This window comes from Syngnathoides biaculeatus, chromosome 5, assembly GCF_019802595.1.
Source record: "Syngnathoides biaculeatus isolate LvHL_M chromosome 5, ASM1980259v1, whole genome shotgun sequence".
NCBI classification, from domain to species: domain Eukaryota; kingdom Metazoa; phylum Chordata; class Actinopteri; order Syngnathiformes; family Syngnathidae; genus Syngnathoides; species Syngnathoides biaculeatus.
The window spans coordinates 6,584,251-6,611,407 of record NC_084644.1 but is presented as its reverse complement, the minus strand read 5'-3'; the positions used below and the strand labels follow the sequence as shown (position 1 = coordinate 6,611,407).

The 27,157-nt window shown below is 41.4% G+C and overlaps 2 protein-coding genes across 6 annotated transcripts in view; one reads left to right on the top strand and one right to left on the bottom strand.

The window, feature by feature from the left end:
• The window catches only part of nbeal2 (neurobeachin-like 2), a 48,540-nt gene extending 33,391 nt beyond the window's left edge, over positions 1–15,149 (bottom strand). For all 3 annotated transcript variants that reach the window (XM_061819347.1, XM_061819348.1, XM_061819349.1), the window contains exons 1-4: positions 14,670–15,149; positions 901–989; positions 550–714; positions 109–190 (exon numbers count right to left, since the gene is read on the bottom strand). In XM_061819347.1, coding sequence (XP_061675331.1) covers positions 109–190; positions 550–714; positions 901–989; positions 14,670–14,747 — 414 coding nt within the window. In that variant the 5' untranslated portion in view covers positions 14,748–15,149. The remainder of the gene's footprint in view (positions 1–108; positions 191–549; positions 715–900; positions 990–14,669) is intronic.
• A 2,610-nt stretch (positions 15,150–17,759) lies between these two features.
• ccdc12 (coiled-coil domain containing 12) lies at positions 17,760–27,154 on the top strand. Of its 3 annotated transcripts, XR_009794935.1 has the most exons (8): positions 17,760–17,901; positions 20,696–20,775; positions 24,002–24,081; positions 24,373–24,434; positions 24,508–24,542; positions 24,622–24,698; positions 24,786–24,917; positions 26,943–27,154. XR_009794935.1 is itself a non-coding variant. In XM_061819340.1 (7 exons), the coding sequence occupies exons 1-7, from the start codon at positions 17,818–17,820 to the stop codon at positions 24,863–24,865; spliced, it is 495 nt and encodes a 164-aa protein (XP_061675324.1). In that variant the 5' UTR covers positions 17,760–17,817; the 3' UTR covers positions 24,866–25,081. The 3 variants fall into 3 exon arrangements, 2 of the variants coding, with proteins under 2 accessions (XP_061675324.1, XP_061675323.1); XM_061819340.1 differs by lacking the exon at positions 26,943–27,154 and having other exon boundaries at positions 20,699–20,775; positions 24,786–25,081; XM_061819339.1 differs by lacking the exon at positions 26,943–27,154 and having other exon boundaries at positions 24,786–25,081.
• Positions 27,155–27,157: the final 3 nt, after the last annotated feature.

Here is a 27,157-nt window from a genome sequence, read left to right as displayed (position 1 = left end):
GTATACAAATATAGTGTAGCTATCTACATTTTTTGGGGTTAAAAGGGCACATTTAGAGATTGTTTACTGACTGAACATTCTCACATTTATCATTCACAAAGGCCGTACCTGGTGCAAGCAAAAATTCAAAAGCTTGATCAATTCAAAAACAAAACCGGGCGTCTTCTCCGGGTCAATGTTCTCCATGTTTCTAGAAGTTGAGAGAAAGGCAGAATAAAAAAAAAAAAAAAAAGTGAACCTTTGCAAGATGGCCATCTATGGTCAAGAAAACAGTATAAGTGCACAATGAAAGGGAGAAAGAACTTCCTGACTCAGTATTGCGGCCTCTTTGCACAATTCATGTCGCAATGTCAGGAGAAACAAAATAACTGTTATTTGTCAGTCTCCCTTGAGTCAACAGTTAATGAGACTATTTTTATTATTCTTGATATTTGTGTCTTTATCAGTATTTGTTAATTTTGCAAAACGTGCACAAAATTATGTGGTTATTTTCCAAAAGGACGCCAAAATCTCAATTTGATTTCATCCATCACCGGTTAGAAGACGAACCTGCAGACGATGATGAAGAACTTGATGAGGAGGAGAGGGTGAGGGAATTTGCTCTTGTGGTCATGGGAATCCGAGAAGTGCGACGCGCTCGGCCAAAGCTGCGTGCTGAGGAAGACCAGGACATCCCCGGGGAGCAGGGGCACTTCGGAGGTGCACTCCTCCAGCCTGAAGGATTTGGAGGGATGAGGAGATGTGAGGGAGGTGGACACAAAATCAAAGGCGCCCTCGCAGAGGCCGTGTTTAGGTCACATCAAACACATCAAAACGGTATCTGTGCAAGAGGCCGAAGTTCATTCTGCTTTGGGGACTGGTGGAAGCTACACAGTTTGAGTCAAAGATAGAACTTCTTACCTCCGAGGCTCGAGCGAGTGCACATCTATGAGCCTTTCAAAGGACCCCACAAACGCCTCCAGCCACTGCTGCAGATAGGCCACATCTTTCTAAGAGGGGAGGGAGCCGAGTTAAGAAAGTACAAACGAATCACTATTTGTACAATGTAATTGAAAAAATAAAATAAAATACACAAGACGTGTGAACATTTCTGTTGTTAATTCTTAATGATGCTCAGTTTTGATTGGCATTTTTAAAAACATTTGTCATCTGCAATTGCGCTGAACAGCAGACTTTGTGGTTGGCCAGTTATAAAGACATAATTGCGCTGTCTGTATTGACAAGATTATGCTACTTGATTATTGAAGTAGTAAGTAAACTAGACCAGCTCAACTTGATTACACAAATGGTATGAACAGTAAATGCAAGCTAATTGTAATCGTGAATGGCACCACGATGTAACAATGCAAACGTAGCAAAACTAATCATAAAAGTGTTCATTATGGTCGTTATCCTCAACTTTGATGTTAATTCTCCTTGCCTGTCAATGAAAATAAAAATGAAAAGGTTGTAACAAATTAGAAAATGAAAAGTGCAATTTCGTTTTTAGAACCTATTTTTAAAGGTTACTTGAGTTAAAATAAATAAATACATAAATATATGTTGAACAATTGCTAGTTTAACTATATATTTTTTTATTTATTTAAATGTTTACCTTTTTAAAGGGTTCTATTTGTGTACATGGACAAGATACGCAAGTCCTTCATTGCTCTCCAGAGTGGAAATGCTGCTAAATATATGCAATAAACAGACTTCAGCTGATTAAACTGGCCCGGTCATGTCAGTGATGAAGAAATGATAGCACAATAAAAGAAATGGAATGCAGACAGAGGTTGTCCTCCTATTTAAAAAAAAAGGGGGGGGGGGGGAACACCTGGTAAGCAAAGTGGCACATTGTGTCTCCCCCTATCAGTCTTACGACCTGATTTTTGTAACAGGATGTTGCAAAGAGATTTGACTCACAGGGAGGGAAGCATAAGCCATTTTACCCCCTTTTTGAAAACTTGAATGTTCATCCAAACAAAATTCTGTACAAAACTAGCCATGGATATAGAATAATTCGATATAAAATTCACAGCATTGCTGTAAACAAGTTCAAAACTATGTCATGAGAATTGGCTGAATGACAACATATTCATATTAGTGTATTGAATCATTAGTACCAAATAAATAATAGCAGTGATTTTGCTCTGTTTAAATATCAGGTTTTGAAATGACATGTCTGGGCTTATCCACTAATATTACAAGGGGTTATAACGGGAGCTCTCTGGCTACCATGCCAAAGACAGAGAAACTATTTTCCTTATTACCTTTTCATTCTCATTATGTTCCATCCAAATGACTTTTAAGTAATTATTTCAAGCTACACATTTCTGCTTACATACGTATAGAATAACTTATTTACGAAGAAATTTGCTTTAATAAGTTTTTGTCGACCACATCCTTCCTGTCTTCCAACCTCAAGTCACCTTTTTTTATCTTACACTCATCTCAAGAGCAAAATGTCACGATTATAGGTCAAAGCTGGTTTCAACAGACTTCTTAATGATTAGATGCAAGTGAAAAAATGGCATAGCCGAAAGAAGGTGACTATCAGAATAGTTAGACACAAGAAATCCATAAACATGCCTTGATGCAATCCTTGATGGAATAAGCAGGACAATGCGATAAGGTGAGCATGCATAAAGCATCCGATTGTGAGGAAGCATCCCTAGAACAGGCGACATGAGGGCAGACATGACGTTGTGCAGACTGACTCAGAGTACAAAAATAATATATTGTCACTCAAGTATGGCATGACGGTCCCACATGAAGCACCATTGCAGTCTGACCGCATAATTAATCGGCAAAGGTCACACAGAACTAATGCAGTCGTGTCTTTTCTACTGCTTGCAATCTGCTGAAGTTTAGATTACCAGCTGGCATAGATTTATGGCCCAGTCCATCTTTCATTGTATGACCAAAATCCCGCGTGTGCCGACGCCGGTCCGCAGCTCGGGAGCTCATTGCTCCGCAGGAAGCGCGCAAACTGAATGTTTCTCACTGTACCAACATCTGGAGATCAACAAGGAAATGACATCTCACTTTAAACAAAAACTTATTTCCTCCATACACGACGAGCGCCTTCCTCTTCTGCACGTTGTAAACAAACAGACTGGAGGTTGAAAAGCTAAAAAAAAAAATAAACAAATAAAAATGGTCCTGCCACACAAACAATACTGTGGGACTGCATTTATGCTAATTGAATGGAGTGCTTGCAACCGCATCCATTAATAAAGAGGAACAATTGTGATGAAAATGTGTTTTGTCTTCATCCAACATTGTCCAAAAAGAAACATTTCTTAAACATGCCATGTGTTCCTCATCCATTTTGCAGAGTATAATTCACTGTTGCCCTGAACATTTTTTGATAAACTCCTCTCAGGTGGCGGTGGAAGCAGCCACCCCACGAGTTGCAGCGGCAGGCCGACTTGCAAGCACCGAGTCTCGGATCTGTTTTCAGGAAAACACGATCTTACATGCTGCCACACTGCTTACATGGCTGCTAATCCACCTGCCTAGGAGGTACTGTATACGTCAGCCTGGTATCGTGGTATTTGAGCAATTTTTTTTCCTGGTTTTGACACTGATACTGTATAATATCATAAGATTTTACAGTAGCAGTGAATGAATGCAGCACATCTTTCCCAATACAATAGTTGTCAGCTCAGTACCAAATTGGCAATTTGACTTTTCCTCAGAATCCACACTTCTTCTTTTGCTTTCGACTTGTCCAGTTAGGGGTCGCCATCTAACCCGTGGTTGTCCATCTAACCCAATCTCGTGCATTTTCTTCTCTAACACCCGCTGTCCTCATGTCCTCCCTCACAACATCCATCAACCATTTTTTTGGTCCTCCTCTCGCTCTTTTGCCTGGCAGCTCCATCCTCAGCACCCTTCAACCAATATACTCACTCTCTCGCCTCGAGACATGTCCAAACCATCGAAGTCTGCTCTCTCTGACCTTGTCTCCAAAACATCCAACTTTGGCTGTCCCTCTAATGTGCTCATTTCTAATCCTATCCAACCTGCTCACTCCGAGCGAAAACCTCGACATCTTCATTTCTGCTACCTCCAGTTCCACTTCCTGTTGTTTCTTCAGTGCCACCGTCTCTAATCCGTACATCATGGCCGGCCTCACCACTGTTTTATAAACTTGGCCATTCATCCTAGTGGAGACTCAGAACCCACAATTTGTAATTATATAATAAAGACCAACAACTTTGAGAGATGGTCAATACAACTTACGCTGTGACGATCGGCAACCTAATAAAAATGGAATATTTTTTAAATTCAGCCAGAAGAGTATTTTTGAGGTCACTGATGTTGGACCCGAGAGAGGGTCTGGGTATTACACATTGTCAAATGTAGTCAAACCCGCAAGATTCTTCAACACAATTGTCATGAAAGCATTTCTTCATGAATCGTGGTTTGTCCACCGTGAAAAAAAAAAACACTTTTCATGCTAAAAGAGAAAATGGCCTTTTCAAAACTTTTCTAATGCATTTGTAAGCACAAAAAATGTTTGAGAAAAAGTGGTTTTATGATCATCAATTAATCAATTAGTAATTACGTCTCAATATCTCTGTCCACTTATTGCAAGATCTGTTTTGTGCTCATTTAGTTGACAGTGTTACATTTCTCCTGATTTCAAAAATATGATAAAAATTTAATTTTCTGATAAGAAGTAAAAGCAGGTGAAGTACCTTGTTGAATCATTATCTTTCCATCCATTTTTTAAGCCACTTATACTCACAAGGGTCACAGGAGTGCTGGAGCCTATCCCAGGACAGACAGGACAGGACAGGATGCAGAGTACACCCTGAACTGGTTGCCAGCCAATCGCAGGGCACACATGGAGACAGACAACGGTTGCACTCACAATCACACCTAGGGGCAATTTAGACTCTCCAATTAATGTTGCATGTTTTGGGGATGTGGGAGGAAACTGGAGTGCCCAGAGAAAACCCACGCAGGCATGGGGAGAACATGCAAACTCAACAAATGCAGGGCTGGCATTTGAATCCCGGTCCTTAGAACTGTGAGGCCAACGCTTTAACCAATTGCTCCCATGTGCCGCCCTGAATCATTAGCAATTTCTGAAAGAACTATCCAAGACAACACTGTTTTTTTCTCGGGATCCACGCTCCCAGCAACAGACTTCTAATATTTCCCACAGCAAGGGGCCATGTGATGTGTGGGCCCGAAAACACTAACACTGCACATCTGACATGCCCAGTGAGATGTGTCAACTCCAGACATGTATCTGCTCTGTCTGCAGCTGCTGCTTGACATTCTGCTTGGCTGCGTCGCCCTGCTTTAGTGGCAGCAAAGAGCACTTTGATTGTCCTGCTCGTTGGCCCTCGTGTTGCTAAAGAGTGCAGAAACCATTAGTGTCATGTGAGCTGCGCTTGCTTTTCAGGTCCGGTCTTTTCTAACATTTATTGAGGCGATACACACATTTCACATTAGGAAAAAAAAAAAAAACAAGTTTCACACAAAGTATGATTACTAAAATATTGACTCGTCTCAATTTACTAGCAAAATGACGGATTCCGTGTTAGATCTGGGCCTGTTTGAATTGAACACAATGCTGATATAATCACAGGAAGCCATGACAAATTCTGTTGCAACGGGTGGGTACACAGCTTTATCGTACCTTCTACTAGCTAACTGAAGAAAGTTTAATCATTCTGACTCTCACTACATATACAACGAGGGATGGCAAACAGGAACAAAGATATATTTTCAATTGATAAAGGATAACATTTCAATAAATAAAGTGAACGTGCATATCGTATTTTCCGCACTATAAGGCGCACCTAAAAGCCTTTAATTTTCTGAAAAGCCGACAGTGGTCCTTATAATCCAGTGTGCCTTATATATGGATCAATATTGAGCCTTTAGTGCAGCTCCATCTAATGGATGCATAACCTAACCCCAGCTACCACTGTAGCATCTATTCTGTGCGCCTTATATATGGGAAAAGTTTTTAAAATAGGGCATTCATTGGTGGTGCGCCTTATAGTGCGGAGAAAAACAGTACTTTCCCGCAGCACCCCTGATTATCCGTGTTTGGGAATCAATGGTAAATCCAACATGCAACAAGAACTCGAAATATCGGTCCATGTAGCACAGCTGTAACATTCTCTGACCACCATCCTCATGGTGGCCAATCTTGGAGGATTTTCAGCTGTGGAGATGAACACAGCCAGGATGTCATGTCGTCATTTTAATTAATCCCTTGTAACCAATAATGACCAGATAATCACTCACTATTTCTCAGATTGAAACTTTATTATTAAATCCAGACTCTCCAGGTCTTCAGTCCTTCCACTGCTTTTCTTTATACTGTACAAACAAGCTTGATAACTGACCTACACATTACACCTTTGTCATTTCTAATTATTTCCATCCATCCATTTTCTTTACCGCTTATCCTCACAAGGGTCACGGGGAGTGCTGGAGCCTATCCCAGCTGTCAATGGACAGGAGACAGGGTACACCTTGAACTGGTTGCCAGCCAATCGCAGGGCACAGGGAGACAAACAACCGCACTCACAATTGCACCTAAGGACAATTTAGAGTGTCAAATTAAAGTTGCATGTTTTTGGGATGTGGGAGGAAACCGGAGTACCCGGAGAAAACTGGGGAGAACATGCAAACTCCACACAGGCGGGGGCCGGGATCGAACCCGGGTCCTCAGAACTGTGAGGCCAATGCTTTACCAGCTGTTTCACCGTGCCGCCTTGGAATTATTTAAGACTATATATCTTTTTATGTTGTCTAACAGTGGTAAAATTCATTTTACAATTCGACAATTTTTCTAATGTTACTTTGTGATACCGACAGTTGGATCTCAGCAGAAATGCTTGAGAAAAATATTACAAACAAATATTTTGATATTAAAATATTACTCATTTAAATTAAATTTGACTCCACACACAAATATTAAAAAAAAATGCAAATACAGTACTGGTCTAGTCGAGGCAAGGCAGTAACACAAATTAGTAAAATAAAGTGAACACTATTAATACATTAAGCATGTAATAAGGCTCACCACCAATCGGGTAGATATGAGTGTCCAATATAGTGGGGATGCAGGCAAAACATATTCACGTGTATTCCTGCCATCGGTGTGGGCATCATATCCATGCACCCAGCCTTTTTTTTTTTTTTTTTTAAATTTTGGTTGATGTCTATTATGGCCTACTTACCTAACTGTGTTTCCGTTAAACATCCGTGAACTTTGTAAACATTTGGGACCCAAAAGGTCAGATGACGAACATGCGTTAAAAGTCACATGCTAAGCTAAAGTTCATGATGCGACGATGTCACATTACCACCGACACAACGCAAACCTCCGTGTTTATTTTCAAGAGGATGCATCGGGGTACGTCGGTTTTACATCATCCATGCGCTGAAGTTGATCCTAAAATGGCTCAAGTTGCCAGGGGTGTGTGATGTGTTGCACAATCAGAGGAAGCCAAGTTCCGACATCACACGCAAGCCAGAGCAACTTTTCTTCTGACAGAGAATATGCAGGATAAAGTGTTTCAATGGCTTGTTTAGATTGACAATGCTGTCTTTTCTTTTCGTTTTTTTTTCCCAGTTTAACTCGAAGGATTAGGTGCAACAACAGAGAGATATGTCTGTTGTGATCCGCCCGGGTGTGTTTATTGTATCTAAAACAGGGTTCCAGGTCAAAAGCCGTGTTTACTGTCAAACAAAAAAAAGAGCCTTTGAATGGAAGTCAGCTCTTTCTAATCGCACCACGTATGCTAATTTGCCTCATTCATATGTTCTCTTTAAAAATATTTAAACGGTGGCCTTGGAGGAGGATACAGTATGTTCGGACACACATTCAGTACACGGGACATGAATTAAAGATGTGATTGTTCTCTGAAGTGGCACTGCTACCTTTCACCTCACGATCGTGTTCCATTTGGTCACACGAGGCTGTGAGGATTAAAAACTAAGACCAATCTAAAGTCTAGCATCACTCCCAAGGATGTTTGCACACATGCAAATGCATTACGGCTTTTCCACTTGTATAAATTTAACGTTAAACTGGTCATGAGATAGCATAATAAAACCCGTTGTTCGAATCAGTGCAAAATTGCAGAGATACTGTATAGTCGTTTCCACAGATAGTGACTGGGGCATCTATTTACTCAACTGTAAAGAGGATTGGGTGTTTATTTGAAGGCAGCGCCTATGTGAGAGCTCGAGCAAATACTTGTGGGAGGGTGGAGCCAGAAACTCGGGTGTCTGTTAATTGGTCCACGGAGAATTGTTACCTCCGTGTTACAAACAATGGGAATGGAATGTGTAACCGCCTCAAATTTGCACTTCGATTTGTCCGTCCTTTAAGTTCATTCAGTTTTTTTTTTCCCCCACCCTCAATGTCACTTATGTGAAATGCAGATGTGGGAAAGACTCAAGCGATCAAGCCCTGCCACAAATGGCAACAATCTGCACAGAGACCCTCCAATATAATATAATTGCTAAAAATGCCACAAGATGATGGCAAAGCACCACCAGGATTTAAAGATGCTTGTTACTCTACTTAGTAAAATTCAGCTGTAAATTGAACGCTACCCACAAAAATGTAATGGTAAACGTCGGTAAGGAATTTTCTCTCATTCTAAAATCTGTAATAAAAAAAAAAAAAAGATGTTTGAAGCAACATTAGCCACATTAAAGTGCCACTCTCATGAAATGCATGATTTTTAGTATGTTATTAATGGAAAAAAAGGCAGCCGGAATGGACCCATCCGTTTTTTCACCACACGACATGATTTTGACGTATTTGTGGCTTTTTGTCACTCGCGCCATGAAAATCCTCTCGAGGGATTTGTCTTCGAGAAGAAGCAGGAAGTGATGTTAGTAGCAGACTCCTACTAAAGCGGTCTCGTATGTTTCTACCTGCTGGAAAGTAGCTCATTGTTCCTTCGTGTTAGCCAAAATGCCGGCTCGTCGTATTGCTGGGTATTGTTCGAACACTCGGGAGGATGGATTCATTCTTCATACTTTTCAAAAAGACCCCGTTCGTCGTGAAAAATGGATTGCACGGGTGCAAAGGACGAGAGCTTCGTTGGTTCCAAATGACAGGTAGGTGTGTATAGAGCTATAAAAAAAAAAAAATAGTTGGGGGGAGGGGGGCGTAATCCTCTCAGAATGTAACAAAAGATCCGCGCACGTAAATCTGGGGTGCTAAATGTGTCTGCGCCGAGCACGGCTTCCGACGAGGGGCACGGCTTTGGCCGGGCTGGCACATACATACTGTCTGGGAGTCTGTGGTTAGCTAGAAGTGATCTGCATGTCATCTAAATATGTCTCGAAATGATAGGATAATATTGCCCAAGTCACGTCACTCGATTGTGTCCACGGTGGACGGTTTCAGGCGGCTGGGTCATACATATTGTCTGGGAGTCTGTTGTCAAATAGCAGTGATGCGCATATCATCTAAATATGGCTCGAAATTATAGGGTAATATTGCCCAGGTCACTTCACTCGATTGTGAGACGTTCTCTTATTTGAAAAGAGCTTCCGTGTCCCATAGAACAGACGTTGCAGGCAATATGGCTCCCAATTGGATGTCGGATGAGACTACCGCAACTGCGCATGGATGACGCGTTCTCCGCTCACATTTATTTTTTCATATGAACATTGAAGTGAGTAATGTTCTATGTATTTTTCATTACAATATCTATTTTTCGAATGTTTATAGGCATGACACTTGGCCTTAAAGGAACAAATTGCTCTTTTGAAAACAGACATGCAAATGATCAAAGAACTGAAGGTCACACCCATCTGTTAGGATTTGTTTCCTATTGCCGCAATGAACACTTTGACAGTAAATGACGCGATCAAAATATTTCAGACTTAGACAGGTATGACGCTCTGAAACCCTCTTAAATTCGATCAAATTTCACAGGCTGGGTAAGAAAACAAATGTCCTTGTGTATGACAAGACATCATCCTTGTCAAGACAGCAACACTTCAGATAGAGCTGATGCGATAAGACGACAGGAGCCGCTCGGTGCCCCACTTAATCATAACTGGGCAAAAAGACTCATCTTGTTTTCCTCTGTCCTCGGGCATTGAAGCAGATTGCTCGCACATTAAATAGTAATATCATCTACAGCCAATTTGTCGACACGTCGTGAACGCAAAATTGGAATACGTTCATCTCCGTCACCAAATAGCTTCAAGACACAGCGTAGTCACACTCACAATTGGCAACCAAATTTGAATGGTGAACAATAATAAAAACACTATACATATAATAAATGTCTCATTCATTACATGCATTGTTCAGTTCGCTTTATCCTGCGGGAACTTTAATATTAAACATTTAGATGACATGATGACCTGCATTAACCTATCTAATCTTTATATTGCAATCCTGACATTACAAAGTTAAATTCCAATTTTACCACACGCAGACATCTCAAAAACCTGTCGACTCATTTCAACCGCTCAGATCTGGTTTTGGATCTGTAGAGTAATTGTTTCCTGTTGTACGCACCTAGGAATGCGCAGTGCATGAATGAATGTGGTGTAAACATGAAACTCATTATTAAAACTAAGTTTGCTTGTCTGTCGAGAATTGACGTTGAGTATGAGCTCAGGTTGCTAAAATAACTTTTTGAATTACTGTATGTTCAAAATCAGAATGTTGTGCCGGTGATAAACAAAACAAACAGGAGGATTAGGAGATTATTCATAAATTAGGTCAAATCAATACATTAAAATGTGTACAATATTTAGTTTTAATGGTAGTAGTTTGAATTATTTGTAATTTGATTGTAATTAACAAATTATGTCATAAAAAAACGTACATTAAAGTGTTTATTTTAATATATATTTTAAGTGTTTAAAATAAAACATTTAATTTGTAATTTCATTTTTTTATTTAATTAATGAAAAAGAGCAAAAGTGTCGAGTAATATTTGTCACGAGCCACAGTGTAGTTACAGTTTCCCTCAGAGGGAGGTTAAAACTGTGAAACCATGAAAATCTTTTGCCTCATCATACTTACACGTGAAATTTATAAACGAGTTTTGGAATCAAAAATCAATCCTCATGACTTTTTCAACTATTAGGTTATTACCATTTAGGCACACAAAAATGTTTTCAATATTTCAATGTTATCAACAATTTGATATTTTGGTATAGATTTCAACAAAAATCATGGATGTTCATACACATGATTTGGCCTGGCGGGCCACATAAAATCATATGGCGGGCAGGCTCTGGCCCCCGGCCCTTGAGTTTCACACCTGTGTTATAAAGTACATATTCTGCCCACCACTGATCTGAATGACGATCACAAGTAAAATGAATACTCGCTGAATCTGCCCATTCATCCAAATTTGCTCACAGCTTTTTGAATTTGGCCGGTAACATATATATATATGCATACATTGATAAATATAAAAAAAATCAGTAAAATAATCTGCTGGTTCATGATAGGTTTTAACTAGCAGATGCCACAGAGGCGACGTGGGTATATATATATATATATATATATATATATATATATATATATATATATATATATATATATATATTCAACAATGTTCATTATTTTGGCTGTAGTTTGCAATGGCATCATGCCGAGAGCTATTTGTCATGTTTTGCATGTCTTGTGTAACTCGGCAAGATAAACATGATGACATTGTGATCCAGTACAGTTCTACACCACTGTAAACCAGAACCACAATAATCCATCCGTTCAACCATTTTCTGGAGGATTTGTCCTCATTAGGACTGAGGGGCAGCCAGAGTTGATCCCGGAGGACATTGGGCAAGAGGTGAAAGGTCACCAAATAATTGCAGGGCACATCCATATACGAATAACCGTGGGCACTTAAGAGCAGCGGTGTGGGGTGCAGTCATGCTACTGCATACGAAATAATACATCCATCCATTTTATTCGTTGCTTATCCTCACGAGGGTCGCAGGGAGTGCTGGAGCCTATCCCAGCTGTCAATGGGTAGGAGGCAGTGTACACCCAAAACTGGTTGCAAGCCAATCGCAGGGCACATAGAGACAAACCGTCGCACTCACAATCACACCTCGGGGCAATTTAGAGTGTTCAATTAATGTCGCATGTTTTTTGGAATGTGGGAGGAAACCGGAGTGCCCGGAGAAAACCCACACATGCACGGGGAGAACATGCAAACTCCACACAGGCAGGTCCGGGATTGAACCCGGGACCTCAGAACTGTGAGGTCAAGCCTTTGCCAGATGATCCACCGTGCCGTCCTCGAAAGAATACAGTTCACTTATATTTAACTTTTCTAAATTAAATACTTTTGAAAATAATCTTCAAGATTTGCTTTAAACCAATTATTTCTGTCCCTTTTTATATGCAGTACATCTTAATTAAATCAACATTTATAAATGTTTCTTTTATTTATGAAGTGTAGTGTTTAAACTGTGTACAATGTTACAGGGGATTATGAGAAAAATGACAAATAAAATTAGGAGTTAAAAAAAAAAAAAAAAAAAACAATCAATCTGAGTTTTAAAGACTACTTAGACCAGGAATGTCACAATCTTTACCTCCGGGGGCGGTGGAGCGAAAAATTGAAGGGTGCAAGGTCCACTTTGAAATTCTAACCCTCTTGGCTCAATGGTGGTCATTTGTATCCAACTTGATTCCATTTTAGTGGTGTTAAGGTCGCACACCTCAACTTTATTTAGAGCGAGTACTATACATTGCTTCTAAATTGTTCTATTCAGAAATTGTTATGTCGGGCCTTTCTGTTGGAGTACATGAGGGAAATAATTTCAGATTTTTCAGGATTTGGGGGTTCCCTGCAACCATGTAACCCACAAGATAGTCATATAAAGACCAATGAATAATTCTTGAAGATCATTCATTTCATATTCACGAATCGGACCGTTACACAAAACAGCAAGAGGAGCAAAACAGAAGTGTCTTTATGCAATGTAATAAAAAGAAATGTTTGACTTTTAGGGAACTATATTTAGCTGTAAGTAGTTTTGTTGCATCTTCTATCTAGAAAAGCTCTGTGTAAAATAAAATTATTAGTACTAATGGTCATGGTAGGCAGCACAGTGGTTCAGCTGGTAAAGTGTTGGCCTCGCAGTTCTGAGGTCCCGGGTTCGATCCCAGACCCGCCTGTGTGGAGTTTGGCTGGCAACTAGTTCAGGGTGCACCCCGCCTCCAGCCCATTGACAGCTGCGAAAGGCTGCAGCACCATTTGTTGTCATCTCAAATGCTCTTTTTAAAAAATCCTCCAGGCTGCATAAAAATAGGTGGGGGGCAAAAAGTACCCTGGGGCTACAGTTTGGACACCCCTGACTTCGACGTTCTACTGTATTTTGTACTTCGGTAGTATTTTTTTCGAGGCGGAACTAAAGTTTGAGAAGCAGCGATTCTTCTGTGGAGATAGCATGCACGTTTTTTTGGAATGTGGGAGGAAGGCCGAAAAAAACTCACACAAGCACGGGGAGAACATACAAATTCCATAAAAGAAGGTCAGAGCAAAGATTCGAATAACAAACCTTGCTACTACGACCCAGATGTGATCACCATGAATCCACTGTATTACATTTATCAATATCCATTCATCCATTTTCTTTTGCCGCTTATCCTCAGTAGTGCTGCGAGGAGTGCCTATCCCAGCTGTCAACGGGCAGGAGGCGGGGTACACCCTGAACCTGTTGGCAGCCAATCGCAGGGTACATGGAGACAAACAACAGTCGCACTCACACCTAGGGTCAATTTAAGAGTGTCCAATTAATGTTGCATGTTTTGAGGATGTGGGAGTAAACCGGAGTACCGGGAGGAAACCCACGCAGGCACGGGGAGAACATGCAAACTCCACACAGGGAGGCCTGGGATCAAACCTGGGTCCTCAGAACTGTGAGGCCAACGCTTTACCATCTGCCCCACTGTGCCGCCTTCTAATTATTTAAGACTATGTATTTTATGTTGTCTAACAGTGGTAAAATTTATTTTACAATTCGACAATTTTTTTCAATGTTGCTTTGTGATGCCGACAGTTGGATCTCAGTGGAAAAGCTTGAGAAAAATATTACAAACAAATATGTTGAATAAATTATTACATTTGCGAGAGTATCAGTCCAAACAGAATTGTTGTCCTTGTAAAGATGACAAAGTGAATGTACTGAATTGCGCATCAGATAACCTGACTTTTTATTCAACAAATTTATGTGAGAAATAAAACATTCACTATTTGAATACCTATTGGCACGTGACATGAGGGGGGCGTAGCTACAAGAAGCAGGAAGTAGCCGGTTCGCGGTTTCACCTGCGTTCCAGGTCAGGTACAAAATGAAACGACATTTTTTTTTTTTTTTTTTTTTTTGGGGGGGGGGGGGTGTCAAGCTGCAACCAGTTTCCCACTCGCTTACTGTTTGGACGTCCTACCAAAAACGCTCCACTGGTGTGTCATGTATTTAATTTACAAATGAGGAAGCTCAAGTGCAAACACGGGAGCTACTTCCGCTTATAACCGTCTATGACAAACACGAGTTACGGGGCCACCTGAAGAACCAAAGTAACGCGTTTCCATAAGTTTCTTTTAAAATCATACAAAGGAATGTAAATGTCAATAAAAATTAAAGTATTGGGATCCAGCAACAACAACAACAGGTGTCCCCATCAGGTGTAACGTCCTCCTCACCTTCGTGTAGTACAACATCCACAGCTCGTACAGCCTCTCCTTCGATGCCATTTTTCCTCTTTGCTCCTGGTTGCTCATTAACCCCCCAGCTTCGCGTTTTCACGAAAAACTCCGGGGAGAAGCGAACATGGTCAACAGTTACCAGCCCGGAGCTGCTTCAACTTGTTTCCAGGACGCGGCGCGCTCCACGCAGTCGACCATTCCTGCGACATTCGCCCCCCTCAATTCATTAATCCGCTCCCAAAAAAAACAAATAAAAAAAAAATGAAAAAAGAAGTGCAAGGCCGGCTGAGAAACTTCGCAAGAGTTCTTCTCGAACAGGCGGCGCGAAGGACGCGGTCGCGGTGAGATTTAAATGTCGAACTATCGCAAGCAGGAACTGATAAAGCGTGGAAATAGTGCGTGGAGAGGAACAGGAACACCCACGTCCGCGTTAAGACGCGAGCGCCTTCTTCTCGCGCACTAGTGGCGGCTGCTGCTTCCGAGTGGGGGGGGGGGGAAGAGAAAAAGAGAGAGAGAGTCTGTTCCCACGTGAGCACATTTTACATTTAAATGTACTTTTAAAAGAAACAAGCAGATTAGTAACATTTGAATTTTAAATGTAAAGTGAAATGGATTTAAATTTGAAACGACAGAAAAATGGAAAATGTGAAGTGATCGCATTTTCAATAGTTGCGACAATTCGCTGTCTGAAATTCAACTGGCTGCAGTGGATAGGTTTACAATGACGTCACCGCCACCCTTAGACCAATCGGATTGATTAACGATAGAAAAAACACTTCAGGCTTCACCTATCACCTGTTTTCTTTGACCTCCATGACACACAAGATGGCGTAATCGGAAACCTATTCATTAGCTGTCGAAACTTCACCGTCTGTGCCACCAGGCGGAACAGCCAGCCAATCGCAGTAACGCTTTCTGAGTCACGTGATGTCACACACTAAGAAAGCGTCACTGGATTGGCCGGCTGTTCGGTTCTGACCTGAAGTAACCCTGCCTGGTGGCACAGCCGGTGAATTTTAGACAGCGAATTGTAGCCAGTTGAATTGTTAACATTGAAAAGTTACACTGAAATACAACTATTGAAATATAAATATTCTGATCACTTTACATTTCAAATTTCAAATCCCATTTTCTTCTATTTAGAACAGACACAACACAACATTCGGAACTGTGAGGCCAATGTTTTACCAGCTGATCCACCGTGCCGCCCATTTAATTGTTCTTCTTTTTATATAATTGTAATTTTTCACGCAACTGTTACAAGAAACCCAAATCTTCGACCACAGGTGTCAAACTCGAGGCCCGGGGGCCAGATGCGGCCAACCGCATGATTTCATGTGGCCCACGACGGCAAATCATTTGTATCAGATTCCACGATTATTATTCAAAGCTGTGCCAAAATTTTAAATGGTCATATCATAAATGATGACGTTGAGATATTGCATTTACCTTGATTGCTGATTCCAAAACGACTTTAACGTGTAAATATGATGGGTCAATTAAAGATTCTCGTGTTTTCACTCATAAGCTGAGCCACTGTGCCACCTAAAAATGAAAGTAAAACAGAAAAATAAAACATGTAGTAGGAGTAGCGAGGAAGGACGTCACGTACATCTCCGCCCCATAAGGGGCCGCTGAGTGTTTTGATGATCACTTTGCCGCAATTCTCATTCCCCCCCCCCCCCCGGTACCGAGCCGGCCTCTCTTATCAACCATGTCCACTTTACCGGTATCACTTTTTGCGACTCCTCCCTGAAAGTGAGCTGATGCCACCGTTGAGTCATCGAACGTTTTCGCCTCCTCACTGCAAGCCAAGATTGACTTTGCACCGTCCCTTTTTTTTTTTTTTTTTTTTGCAGCGTTTGTTGCATTGCATTGCATTGCGTACAGCGTATAACGCAATACAGTACATGTTTCTTTATGTCCACTGGTTACGCTTATTATTTTAATGTCATGGCTCAATAATAAACTCTTATTTGCCAACGAAGCAAGCAGTTTACATTGAATACTGAGAAGTGAGAACACAGCTACTCCATTGTTGTTACCTTGGTGGCTAATAAATAACTTATGAAACAGGTGCTACACTAATACATAATTGAACAGATACGGGGGGAGAAACTACTACGTTTGTGATTTATTTTCTTCCATACAAAAAGAAACAATATGCATGTGGTTAGAGATATGAATTTAAAATGCTTGCACCCAATAGTGTTTTTTGTTTTTTTTTGGGTGGTAACCTTGGATAAATATGAAGTAAAAATGTTTTAATGTGGAAATGCAATCATAAGTGAGTTTGTTAAAATGTGAAACGCATGCTTTAAATTATTATTCATCCATCCTTCCATTTTCTTAGCCGCTTATCCTCGCAAGGGTCGCGGGGAGTGCTGGTGCCTATCCCAGCTGTCAATGGGTAGGAGGTGGGGTACACCCTGAACTGGTCGCCAGCCAATCGCAGGGCACAAAGAGACAAACGGACACACTCACAATCACACCTTGGGGCAATTTAGAGTGTCCAATTAATGGTGCGTGTTTTTGGGATGTGGGAGTAAACCGGAGTACCCGGAGAAAACCCACGCAGGCACGGGGAGAACATGCAAACTCCACACAGGGAGGCCTGGGATCAAACCTGGGTACTCAGAACTGTGAGCCCAACGCTTTTACAGCTGCGCCACCGTACCGCCAAATCATTATCGTTATCGAATTTTAATTTTGGCATTAAAACACACCCAAATAACCGGCTCATCCAGTGCACGTTCGATCCCGCAGGTACACCGTTTTCAAACAAATGACAGTTAAATAGGCAAATATAGTATTTGCCATTTTCATCTTTAACTTCACCTTTTTTTCCCCCATTTTTCCTGTAACAGCGACTGTTCCCGGAAATGGACAATTTATGAACACACACCTATAAAAAATTTAATGAGCCACAATGAGATAGGTGTTCTAATCTTGGGGTCCCTTGACAGACTATCTATCTATCTATCTATCTATCTATCTATCTATCTATCTATCTATCTATCTATCTATCTATCTATCTATCTATCTATCTATCAATGCAATCGATTGCTCGTTAATCGATTACAACAACCTAAAGCAGACTTTGTAATGGATTACAGAGACTGCTGAGCGGCGTGTTGCAGCAAACATGGAGAAAAATATCGGGTCTCTTCAGGAACAAGCCCTGAAGCGAAAAGAGAGATTGAAAGCCTTGAGGGATAAAAAACTTCACGTAAGTACAGATGTAAAAGTCGGCTCACACGAATTTAGCGCCCACCAATATTAATTATTTTTTTACGTTAAGTTGTCTTAGCCTGGAGCTAGCCGTTGTATTTGACTATTCATAGGTTATAAACGTGTTCCTAAACATTTCGGTGGCTTTGAAGAATATATAATCATCATATTTAAGGAATAATTCCATGAAACTCCCCGTGAATTTGCTGCTTTCGTGTATTCTACGCTGCTTTTGTGGTTGTTCGCTACATTAGTGTGGCTCTTAATTGTGACGTCACCTCGCAGCTCCAGTGCATTGCACCAACTTCGAAAAGAGTCGAAATTAAATAAAGTGGTTAAAAAACTGATAACCGCGTGAACCAAAACACAACAAAACAGAATTGCACTTTATGTTTGACGGTTCAATGTGCCCATTCTACTAAGTATGATGCTATGCCTACTTGTGTTTACGCACTGTTTGTAACGTAAACTGTGGGACCTCATCGTTCGAGCACACTTTGTTCCAGGATACATGTTGACATCATTTGCAGTTATTTAGATAACTTTCTTTGTGATAAGGGTGGCATGATGACCTCGTGGTCAGGAAGTAAGCCCCACAGTAATGAGATTCTGGAATAAAATATCAATTTCAGTGTATTCGTGTTACCTTTGCATGTTCTCCATGTGGTTTATTCTCAGGCTTCCTCACATAGTTCACAAACATTACTGTCCAGAGGCATTAATATTAGTGTGAATGGTTGTCTATATGTGCTCTTTTATTGACTGACAACCAGTCCGGAATGTACCTTGTTTGGCCCAAAGTCAGTTGGGATAGGCCGTGGTAAATTGTAATGGAATTAAAAATAATCCTCACAAGAGTCACCATATAAATTCAAATATCACTCTCATTAAAAGCGTCACTTATTGTATAATTTTATTGAGAGTAAAAAGTAGTTAATCGTGGTTATTATCATGTTAACTCCCCTCAAAAGTTAAAAATTGTCTTAAATAAATAATGCAGTAATTTTTTTAGAATTTTAACTTTCACGCAAATGTAAAAAGAAGTTTGCCACTGTAAAACAGAAATATTGCAGGCCGCATTAACACGGAATGGTTCCAAGTGGAACAATTCTGTATTTTTCAATCTCAAGTGGCACATTTGGGATATGTGTCATGGCAGAACGCGTAGAATTAAATGCAATCCTTATATGTACCAGATATGTGACTGAATGAGAGTGAATGCACAGACTAGACAGAGCCCGTCAATGCAAACAGCGGAACAACATGTACAGAAATACATCAAGACTCACAGGCTAAGTACTTATGCTTGTACTCAGTCTGGGAAAGTAAGAAAAAAAATGGTATGAGTACATCTGTACTCGAGCTGTGGTCAGCGTTTCAACTCAAGGTGAATCTTTTGCCAGTGAGGAGGTGGACTGACTTGGCCATGCCAAGTTCGATGGCGCACTGTTGACATTCTTTGCTTTCCTTTGTACTCCCCTCCAAGAGTGCGTCAGAGCTGCGAATTGTTGTAGCATATGGACAGGAAGCGTCTCCAGGAAAATCCACATTGGGTGGGATCTGATATCCTTTGTTACAAGTTTTTTCTCTTCCCCTGGATTTATGCGAGCTTGTTGTTTGTGTACTCTTGTCGCAACTCCCGATTGTGATGGATTGAACTGCCAGTGCAAGCGTGCCGCAGTTTTGTTGGTTCTTCTTGCGGTAGCAGCCGTCGGATTTTACTGTTTGTGTAGTGTCAAAACGATATTTATTGTTGGCGGCACAGTGGAGCGGATGGAACGCGTTGGGCTCACAGTTCTGAGGTCCCGGGTTGAATCCCGGCCCCGCCTGCGTGGAGTTTGCATGTGCGTGCCTGCCTGGGTTTCCTCCATGCATTCCGGTTTCCTCCCACATCCCAAAAACATGCAACATTATTTGGACGCTCTAAATTGCCCCTAGGTGTGATTGAGAGTGCGGCTGTTTGTCTCGATGTGCCCTGCGATTGGCTGGCGACCAGTTCAGGGTGTACCCTGTCTCCTGCGCGTTGACAGCTGGGATAGGCTCCAGCACTCCACGTGATCCTTGTGAGGATAAGCGGCTAAGAAAATGGATGGATGGATATTTCTTGTGATGGTCATGCGCAAAATGTAACCAATTATGTAATTTCTTCAGTCTTTTCAGGGCAACAAAGACAATTGTTGTGGTATTTATAGTAATTAGATTATTATTTTTATATAGTATGATTATCATACAGTGAAATCATGAGGCCACATGGGAAAGAAAATCTATATACAATAATGAAGTTATGGAATTTCTGGAATAAAGTTTGAATTATGAGAAAGAATGCATTATAAAAATTGACATTACAATATTTTCAGAACTATTGGTTTTAAATTTTTACCCTATGCATCCATCCATTTTCTTTGCCACTTATCCTCACGAGGGTCGCGGAGAGTGCTGGAGCCTATCACAGCTGTCAACGGGCAGGAGGCAGGGTACACCCTTAACTGGTCGCCAGCCAATCGCAGGGCACATAGAGACAAACAGTCACAATCACACCTAGGGGCAATTTAGAGTGTCCAATTAATGTTGGATGTTTTGGGGATGTGGGAGGAAACCAGAGTGCCCGGAAAAAAAAAAAACCCACGCAGGCACAGGAATAACATGCAAACTCCACACAGGCGTGTCCGGGCATCATAATTTTTTCATTATATCTTTCAAAGGGACTTTTAAACTTTATCATCCGCACATATAAAACGGTGACATACTTTTACTGGAGATCGATTCGACATTCAAATGTTTCTTCATTCCAGCAGGGGCGAGAGGAGGAAGATGGCGAGCCAGAGCGTAAGAAAGCTCATTCGGAAGAGGAGACGCCAGAGAAGAAACACAAGTTAGTTCAACTTCATCATATATATTTTTGTGTCTTTCAAGTTCTTGACCTATTTTTTTTTTTTTTTTTGTTTCTCGGCTGCGCGGAAGTGCAACCGATCCGAAGGAAGCCCGCGACATTTATCTGCAACTCATCTCAACACCAATTATCGGCGACAGGTTGCACTCGGTTTACTCTGGCTACTACCGCATCCTCGCGTTATTCGCCGCTCAAATATCCCACGGTCTCGTCTCCTTTGGTATGCACTGGCAGCCATCTTTCCTGTCCTACAAGACCTTTTTCCTTTGTATATCGAATGACTGCCAAGTGACGACACCAAAGGGAGTGCCTCCGTGTTGCCCCTGGACCAACAGAACAAAATCTTTTTGAGGACAAGGCTTTATTGGCCTTCTATGCATGATCATAAACAGGACAGCAAATTAGAACGTTTAACGCAATTCAAGACACGCAATTCTGACCCGGGGTGTGTCGTGTATCAATCACCCTTGCTGAAATTTTAATGAGAGATCACTATACCGAGTTAGAGCTCGAAGAACCCAACAGTCAACATATTTGTTGCTAATGTATAAAACAAATTAAAATGGTTGTGCTGCTGCTTTATTCACCTAACCGCAGAGTAAATGTCAGCATGATAAATTAAACTGGTTTTGTGCAACTAAAGTAAGCAAAAAAAAACAAAAACAAAGAGCAGCATTGAAGGATTAAAAGAAATTGAAATATAATCCAATATGTATGTTGATCTATGGTAAGTGATACATATAATTATGGTACGGTAATTGTACAATTAGTGCATTGTCAGTAGATGTGTAGAAATGTTCTTGTTACTTTTAAGTGTTTAGCAATGACAAGAACTGTCACTATTCTAAGGAGGGCAATGTTTCTTTTTTGTTTGGAGTAAATATTTAAACAGCTGGTGTTTGTTGCAGATATTAATCCTGCCTCAAGGTTAATTCCTAAAACATTTTAATAAGCATGTGATGGTTTTGTTCGCCAGGCTCTTGTCAGGTCGGACTTTGTACCAGAATTTATTCGAGTGGCGCTTTGAGGGCTTTACAAAATCCGTTCCAGAAATCTCGGTCAGCTTCCATTTTGTCCATATGATCCGTTGAAACGATGTCAAACGAGCAACATGGACGGAGATGACTGCAAACAATGGCTGTTGTCTTATTATAGTGACCGGTTGAGTAGTCGGATTGACAGAAAGTCGTTGATTGACCGTGTCCCACTGAAGCAAAATGTCATGCGCTGCATGGCTGTAACCAGCGGTGGCGCTCTTGGCTAGTTTCCAGTCTGAAGAACCAAAACATTTAGCTTGAACTATGCGGAAATGTGGCGGCACGGTGGATCATCTGGTAAAGCGTTGGCCTAGCAGTTCAGAGGTCACGGGTTCAATCCCGGACCCGCCTGTGTGTAGTTTACATGTTCTCCCCCGTGCTTGCGTGGGTTTTCTCCGGCCACTCCGGTTTCCTCCCACATACCAAAAACATGCAACATTAATCGGAGACTCTAAATTGCCCCGAGGTGGGATTGTGAGTGCAGCTGTTTGTCTTGATGTGCGCTGCTTATCGATCCTAAGTATTGCACGATGGCTGTTCGGCGTCAAGAGTTTTTCTGAAGCACTTTTTTTTCCGTCCGAATTTGTGTTCTCCCTGAATTGAATTGACGATACATCACGCAGGCTGTCGACAAAGTGGACCGTTTTCCTCACATTGCCTCTTCAGCAGAGAAGTAAGAGCGGCGAACATGACCAGCATCCCTGCGTATAGCCATACAAGGCACGCGTCTGTCTGCTGGCTGAAAGGGGGCAGGGCGGCTGAGCTGATGAATGTTTCAGCTACGTGCCCTCCGGTCGCCCGGTCCCGAGCTCAGAGAACTCCCTTCTTGTTCCGCACGCGGCCAGACGGCGGTTTTAGCTTCATAGCTCCCAGACCCCCGTGTGGTTGCCCTGCTGAGCCTTGCCAAGAATTCTCCTCCGAAGAGCCACGATGAAAGTAATTAAAACGTCAAGGACGGCATTCCTCAGCCGGTTGTTGTCTATGCCCGGGAGCAGGTGGGACACGTTAACTAGACGGGTTCACAGGGAGGGGAAACAGGGCCACTTTATTCCCTTGCCTCCAGTCAATCAACGGGCAGCAATGCAGGGATGCAGATGGGTGTTTTTTTTGTTTTGTTTTTTTTACATGCACTTTCGCATAAGTCCACACCACCCCCTGCTGGAAACATGGAGTCAATGTCTGCTCTGGTCCATCCATTTTCTTTGCCACTTATCCTCAAAAGGGTCACGGGGCATGCTGGAGCTTATCCCAGCTGTCAACAGGCAGGAGGCGAGGTACACCCTGAACCGGTCGCCAGCCAATCGCAGGGCACATAGAGACAAACCGTCGCACTCACAATTACACCTAGGGGCAATTTTAGAGTGTCCAATTAATGTTGCATGTTTTTGGGGATGTGGGAGGAAACCCACGCAGGCACGGGGAGAACATGCAAACTGTGCCACCTAAAAATCAAAGCAAAACAGTCAAATAAAAGATTTTAACAACAATTTAGAGTACCGAATTAATGTTGCATGTTTTGGGGATGTGGGAGGAAACCCATGCAGGCACGGGGAGAACATGCAAACTCCACACAGGCGGGTCCGGGATCGAACCTGGGACCTCAGAACTGTGAGGCCAACCCCCACAACACCAGTACATTTCAAATAAATTCTGATATAGTAGAAATTATTTCATTGCTCATACATTACATGAAATTATTAAGTACTTTTCAGAGAGCAAAGTCCTGCCTAAATCCCACTATGAAAATCATTTTCATTGTATGTTAAATGATATTTTAGTTTTTAGAGATGATGCATTTTGGGCTTTTGTCTGCTATAAACTAGAATCATTTGAATTTATATTTAAAAAAATGTGAAATATTTCACTGTGTGCGTGTAGTGTTTCACTCTTTAAATCAAACTACCTAAATTTCACATTTTAATCTCTATTTAATGGATATGTATCTGTATTTTCAGCTAAGACAAATTTTACATTTGAAAACAGTCACAGTGCACCGCATTAAAAAAAAAAAAAAAAAAAAAAAAAGAGTACACACAACAGTGTATATGTAGTTAAATGATGATCTCATTTGTCTTTCCTCACAAATCTACAGTATTAAACTTGCTAAATCACGGATGGGGAGTCATTTTGAGATGGCTCGTCTCAACAAAAAACAATTGTTTTGTTGACAGGGATCTGAAGCTGAGAAACTACACTCCAGAGGATGAAGAGCTAAAGGAGAGGCAGGTCCCCAAAGCCAAACCCGCGTCAGGTTTGTGCAGAATCTTCATTTTGATAGAATGGTTCAGGCCGGGGCAGTTATTGAAGGCACGTCTGCTTTTGTGAGGTCAGAGAGAAATTAAATTGGAAACAGTTCTCTACAAAATCTTTCTAAGGTTTAGAATTAAAATTCAAGGGGGCTGGGAGTGTGGCGTCCAAACTGGGATTTTGTGAATTAATTAGTTGATATCATGTTGTTTATGTCCACATAGTTGACATACATAAAATTGCTATAATATTTATTGTGAGACTGGATTGAAGAAGTGTTTTTTTTTTCCCCTAGTGGAGGATAAAGTCAAAGACCAGTTAAAGGCAGCCAATCCAGAGCCCATCATTGAAGAAGTGGTGCGTCTTCTTTTCTAATTTTAATCCCGATGCTTGAATAGTTTATAACGCACTTTCAATGTTATTTTCCCAGGATTTGGCAAACCTGGCCCCAAGGAAACCAGACTGGTAACACCTCTGCATTATTTTTTTATCAGTTTGGTATGATCAAAATCAGATGTGGCTGACACTGCGGTTTTGGATCCAGGGATCTCAAGCGGGACGTGGCAAAGAAATTGGAGAAGCTGTCAAGGAGAACACAAAGGGCCATTGCTGAACTCATCCGTGAGTGCTAACCCCGCCCGCACCACCTTTTTTTATTTGATGTAATATCTTCCCAATTATTAATCTGAATCTGGGTATCGCGTCCAGGCGATCGTTTGCGAGGCAGCGAGGAGGAGCTCGCCGGAGTGGTGGGAGCGGTCCAAACAGAACAGGAAGACTCTGACTGATTTGAAGATACGGGAGAAGAAAAGCCGTTCTGGAAAATGCGGATAAAGCAAGGCAGGCGTCCAATTCTGGGAACATTTTGGAAACCTTTTACAGTCCTGCCTTGTGCTTTTTTTTTTGTATCATGCCGGTACAATCTGATGATGTGGTTGAATTGTGAACAACCGGGGCTTGTTTTAAAATCAAAGTTAATTACAGCATATGGGTTTTTTTTTAAATCCCTGTTTTATTGAGTCATTGAGCATCCACACACTTTTTAAATACATATTAGGAAAACTATCACTATGAAGTGACCACTACGAATCGTTACTTTGATGGGTCGCTACAAGTGAATCAAGTGAGCTTTGATTCAAAGGGTGATAAACTGCAACGACAACAGAAAATCCATTTTTGGTCTGACATTCACGAGTGCTATCGATTGCCAGCACCCTGGTCTGAAACAACATCGTTCTATAGAGCTCGTGCACCGACGTCACCGAAATCACGTGACTGGCCATAGTGCCGGTTAAGCAAAGCATTGTTCGATGCCAAGTCCGTTGAGACAAAACAAAAATACGACGCCCAGAGTTTTGTTGGATACCGTTGAACATACAGAAGGTGATAATCAACGAAGATACTCGGAAAAATGAGAGACTCTCGGCATAGAGGACCTATATTTAATACCGAAGTCGATGTTTTCACCGATAAGAAAGTGGACTGTTGACCTGCTTCCGCTTGTGTTGGACAACTGGATCTACACATCGTATCTGGTGAATAAGTCGTCGAGATTTACACAGAAGAGTTTGAAAGCGTAGAAATGTCTGGACGCATGCAAATACTTCGTTGCTGGATCTGTTCTCAATCAAGAATAAATCCCGCATAGCGATGGAGCCACTCAGATTTTTCCAATACAAATACCAATATTGAAATAAATGATCCCCGGTTTTACGCAAACTCGCATTCATTAACTATGATTGGAAAAAAAAAAAGACAGCGAGTCAACTCCTCCGTACACAGAAGCGTGTTGCGGCCACACTTATACTTTGGTAAACTTCTCCGTGACAGAGGTTTTTTTTTTTTTTTCAATATGCATTGTTCTCAAATGAGTCAAATGTGTATTTAAAAAAAGAAAATAAACCGCTGGGATAGGCTTCAGCCCACGTACATGGAAGCGCGTTGCGGCCACACATTTACCTACATAACCCTCTCTGACAGATTTTTTTTTTTTTTTTTAAATACGCATTGGACTCATTTGAGAACAATGCATTTAAAAAAAAAAAAAGTCTCTCGGGGAGAGGTTCACCCACGTTTAACATGTGGCCGCAACACGCTTCTGTGTACATTGGAGACGACTCCCTATTGTTTTTTTTTTTTTGTTTTTTTAAATACGCGTTGTTCTCAAATGAGCCAACTTGCCATTATAAATACTTTTTGGTAATTTGAGATTGAGAAGAGTAATTCCTACCTGAAACGAAGCAATCGCTACACAGGCGTGTGTGTATTTTGGTTGGGCACCATCCATCACTGTTTAATTGCCGAAATCCGTCGATCTTTTTTGGTCTTTTCAGCTGGTATTCCATAGAATGATCTCTTTGAAGATCTGTCTCGTCTGTTGTAACAACCGACAGCACAACAAGTCTCTGGCGTTGTGTATCTTCTGCTCTGGTTCAATGTCGAGCAGCTCTTTTTGACCTGCAAAATGGCGCCGTGAAGATTGCGCCGTCACGTGCACGAGCTCTAGTCTTGAATCTTAAAGTGCATTTTCTGTCCGCATGAGCCCAAAGCACCTGATCAATCGAAAGCATATTGCACTATTCACTACAAAACAAGGCAACTGGCGCGCTCGACTGCCATCGCCCCTCTTAAAGGGGAAAAATGATAAGGCTCCAAAGGGAAGCAAAGCGTTCAGTCACTCCCATCAGACAGAACAAACTACAGTACTGTAAATATGTGACTTAAGTGTCATTACATGTGTTTGACAATCTACAACATTGAAAAAAATTGGGTTAAAACGTCAAAAGATTGATGTGTTATGTTTGTGAGAATTGTAAACAAATGCTGATGATTGGTGAGATCCTGAATTTTGTATTTGTTCTAAAGGAGAAACGGAGAACTGTGGCTCAAAGAAGGATAGAATCATACGTGGTGGAGGCAAACGTTGCTTTGGCACTCGGAGTGGAGGTATAAATATTCCTGCATGCGCTCAATGACGGCAAAAGGTGCTCAACTGTCAGCGCGGATGACGTTGGGACCTCGACAGATTTAGTTAGCCCTTGAGCAGGATAGCTGCGGGGGTCGCCATCGTGAGGTGTGAC

Bases quoted from the DNA above. Each gene is read 5' to 3' on its own strand.
- ccdc12 (XM_061819339.1), top strand. From the start codon at position 17,818: ATGGAGAAAAATATCGGGTCTCTTCAGGAACAAGCCCTGAAGCGAAAA. The intron at 20,776-24,001 runs GTTAGTTCAACT...TTTTGTTGACAG, and splicing joins ACGCCAGAGAAGAAACACAA to GGATCTGAAGCTGAGAAACT. The intron at 24,435-24,507 runs GTGCGTCTTCTT...TTATTTTCCCAG, and splicing joins AGCCCATCATTGAAGAAGTG to GATTTGGCAAACCTGGCCCC.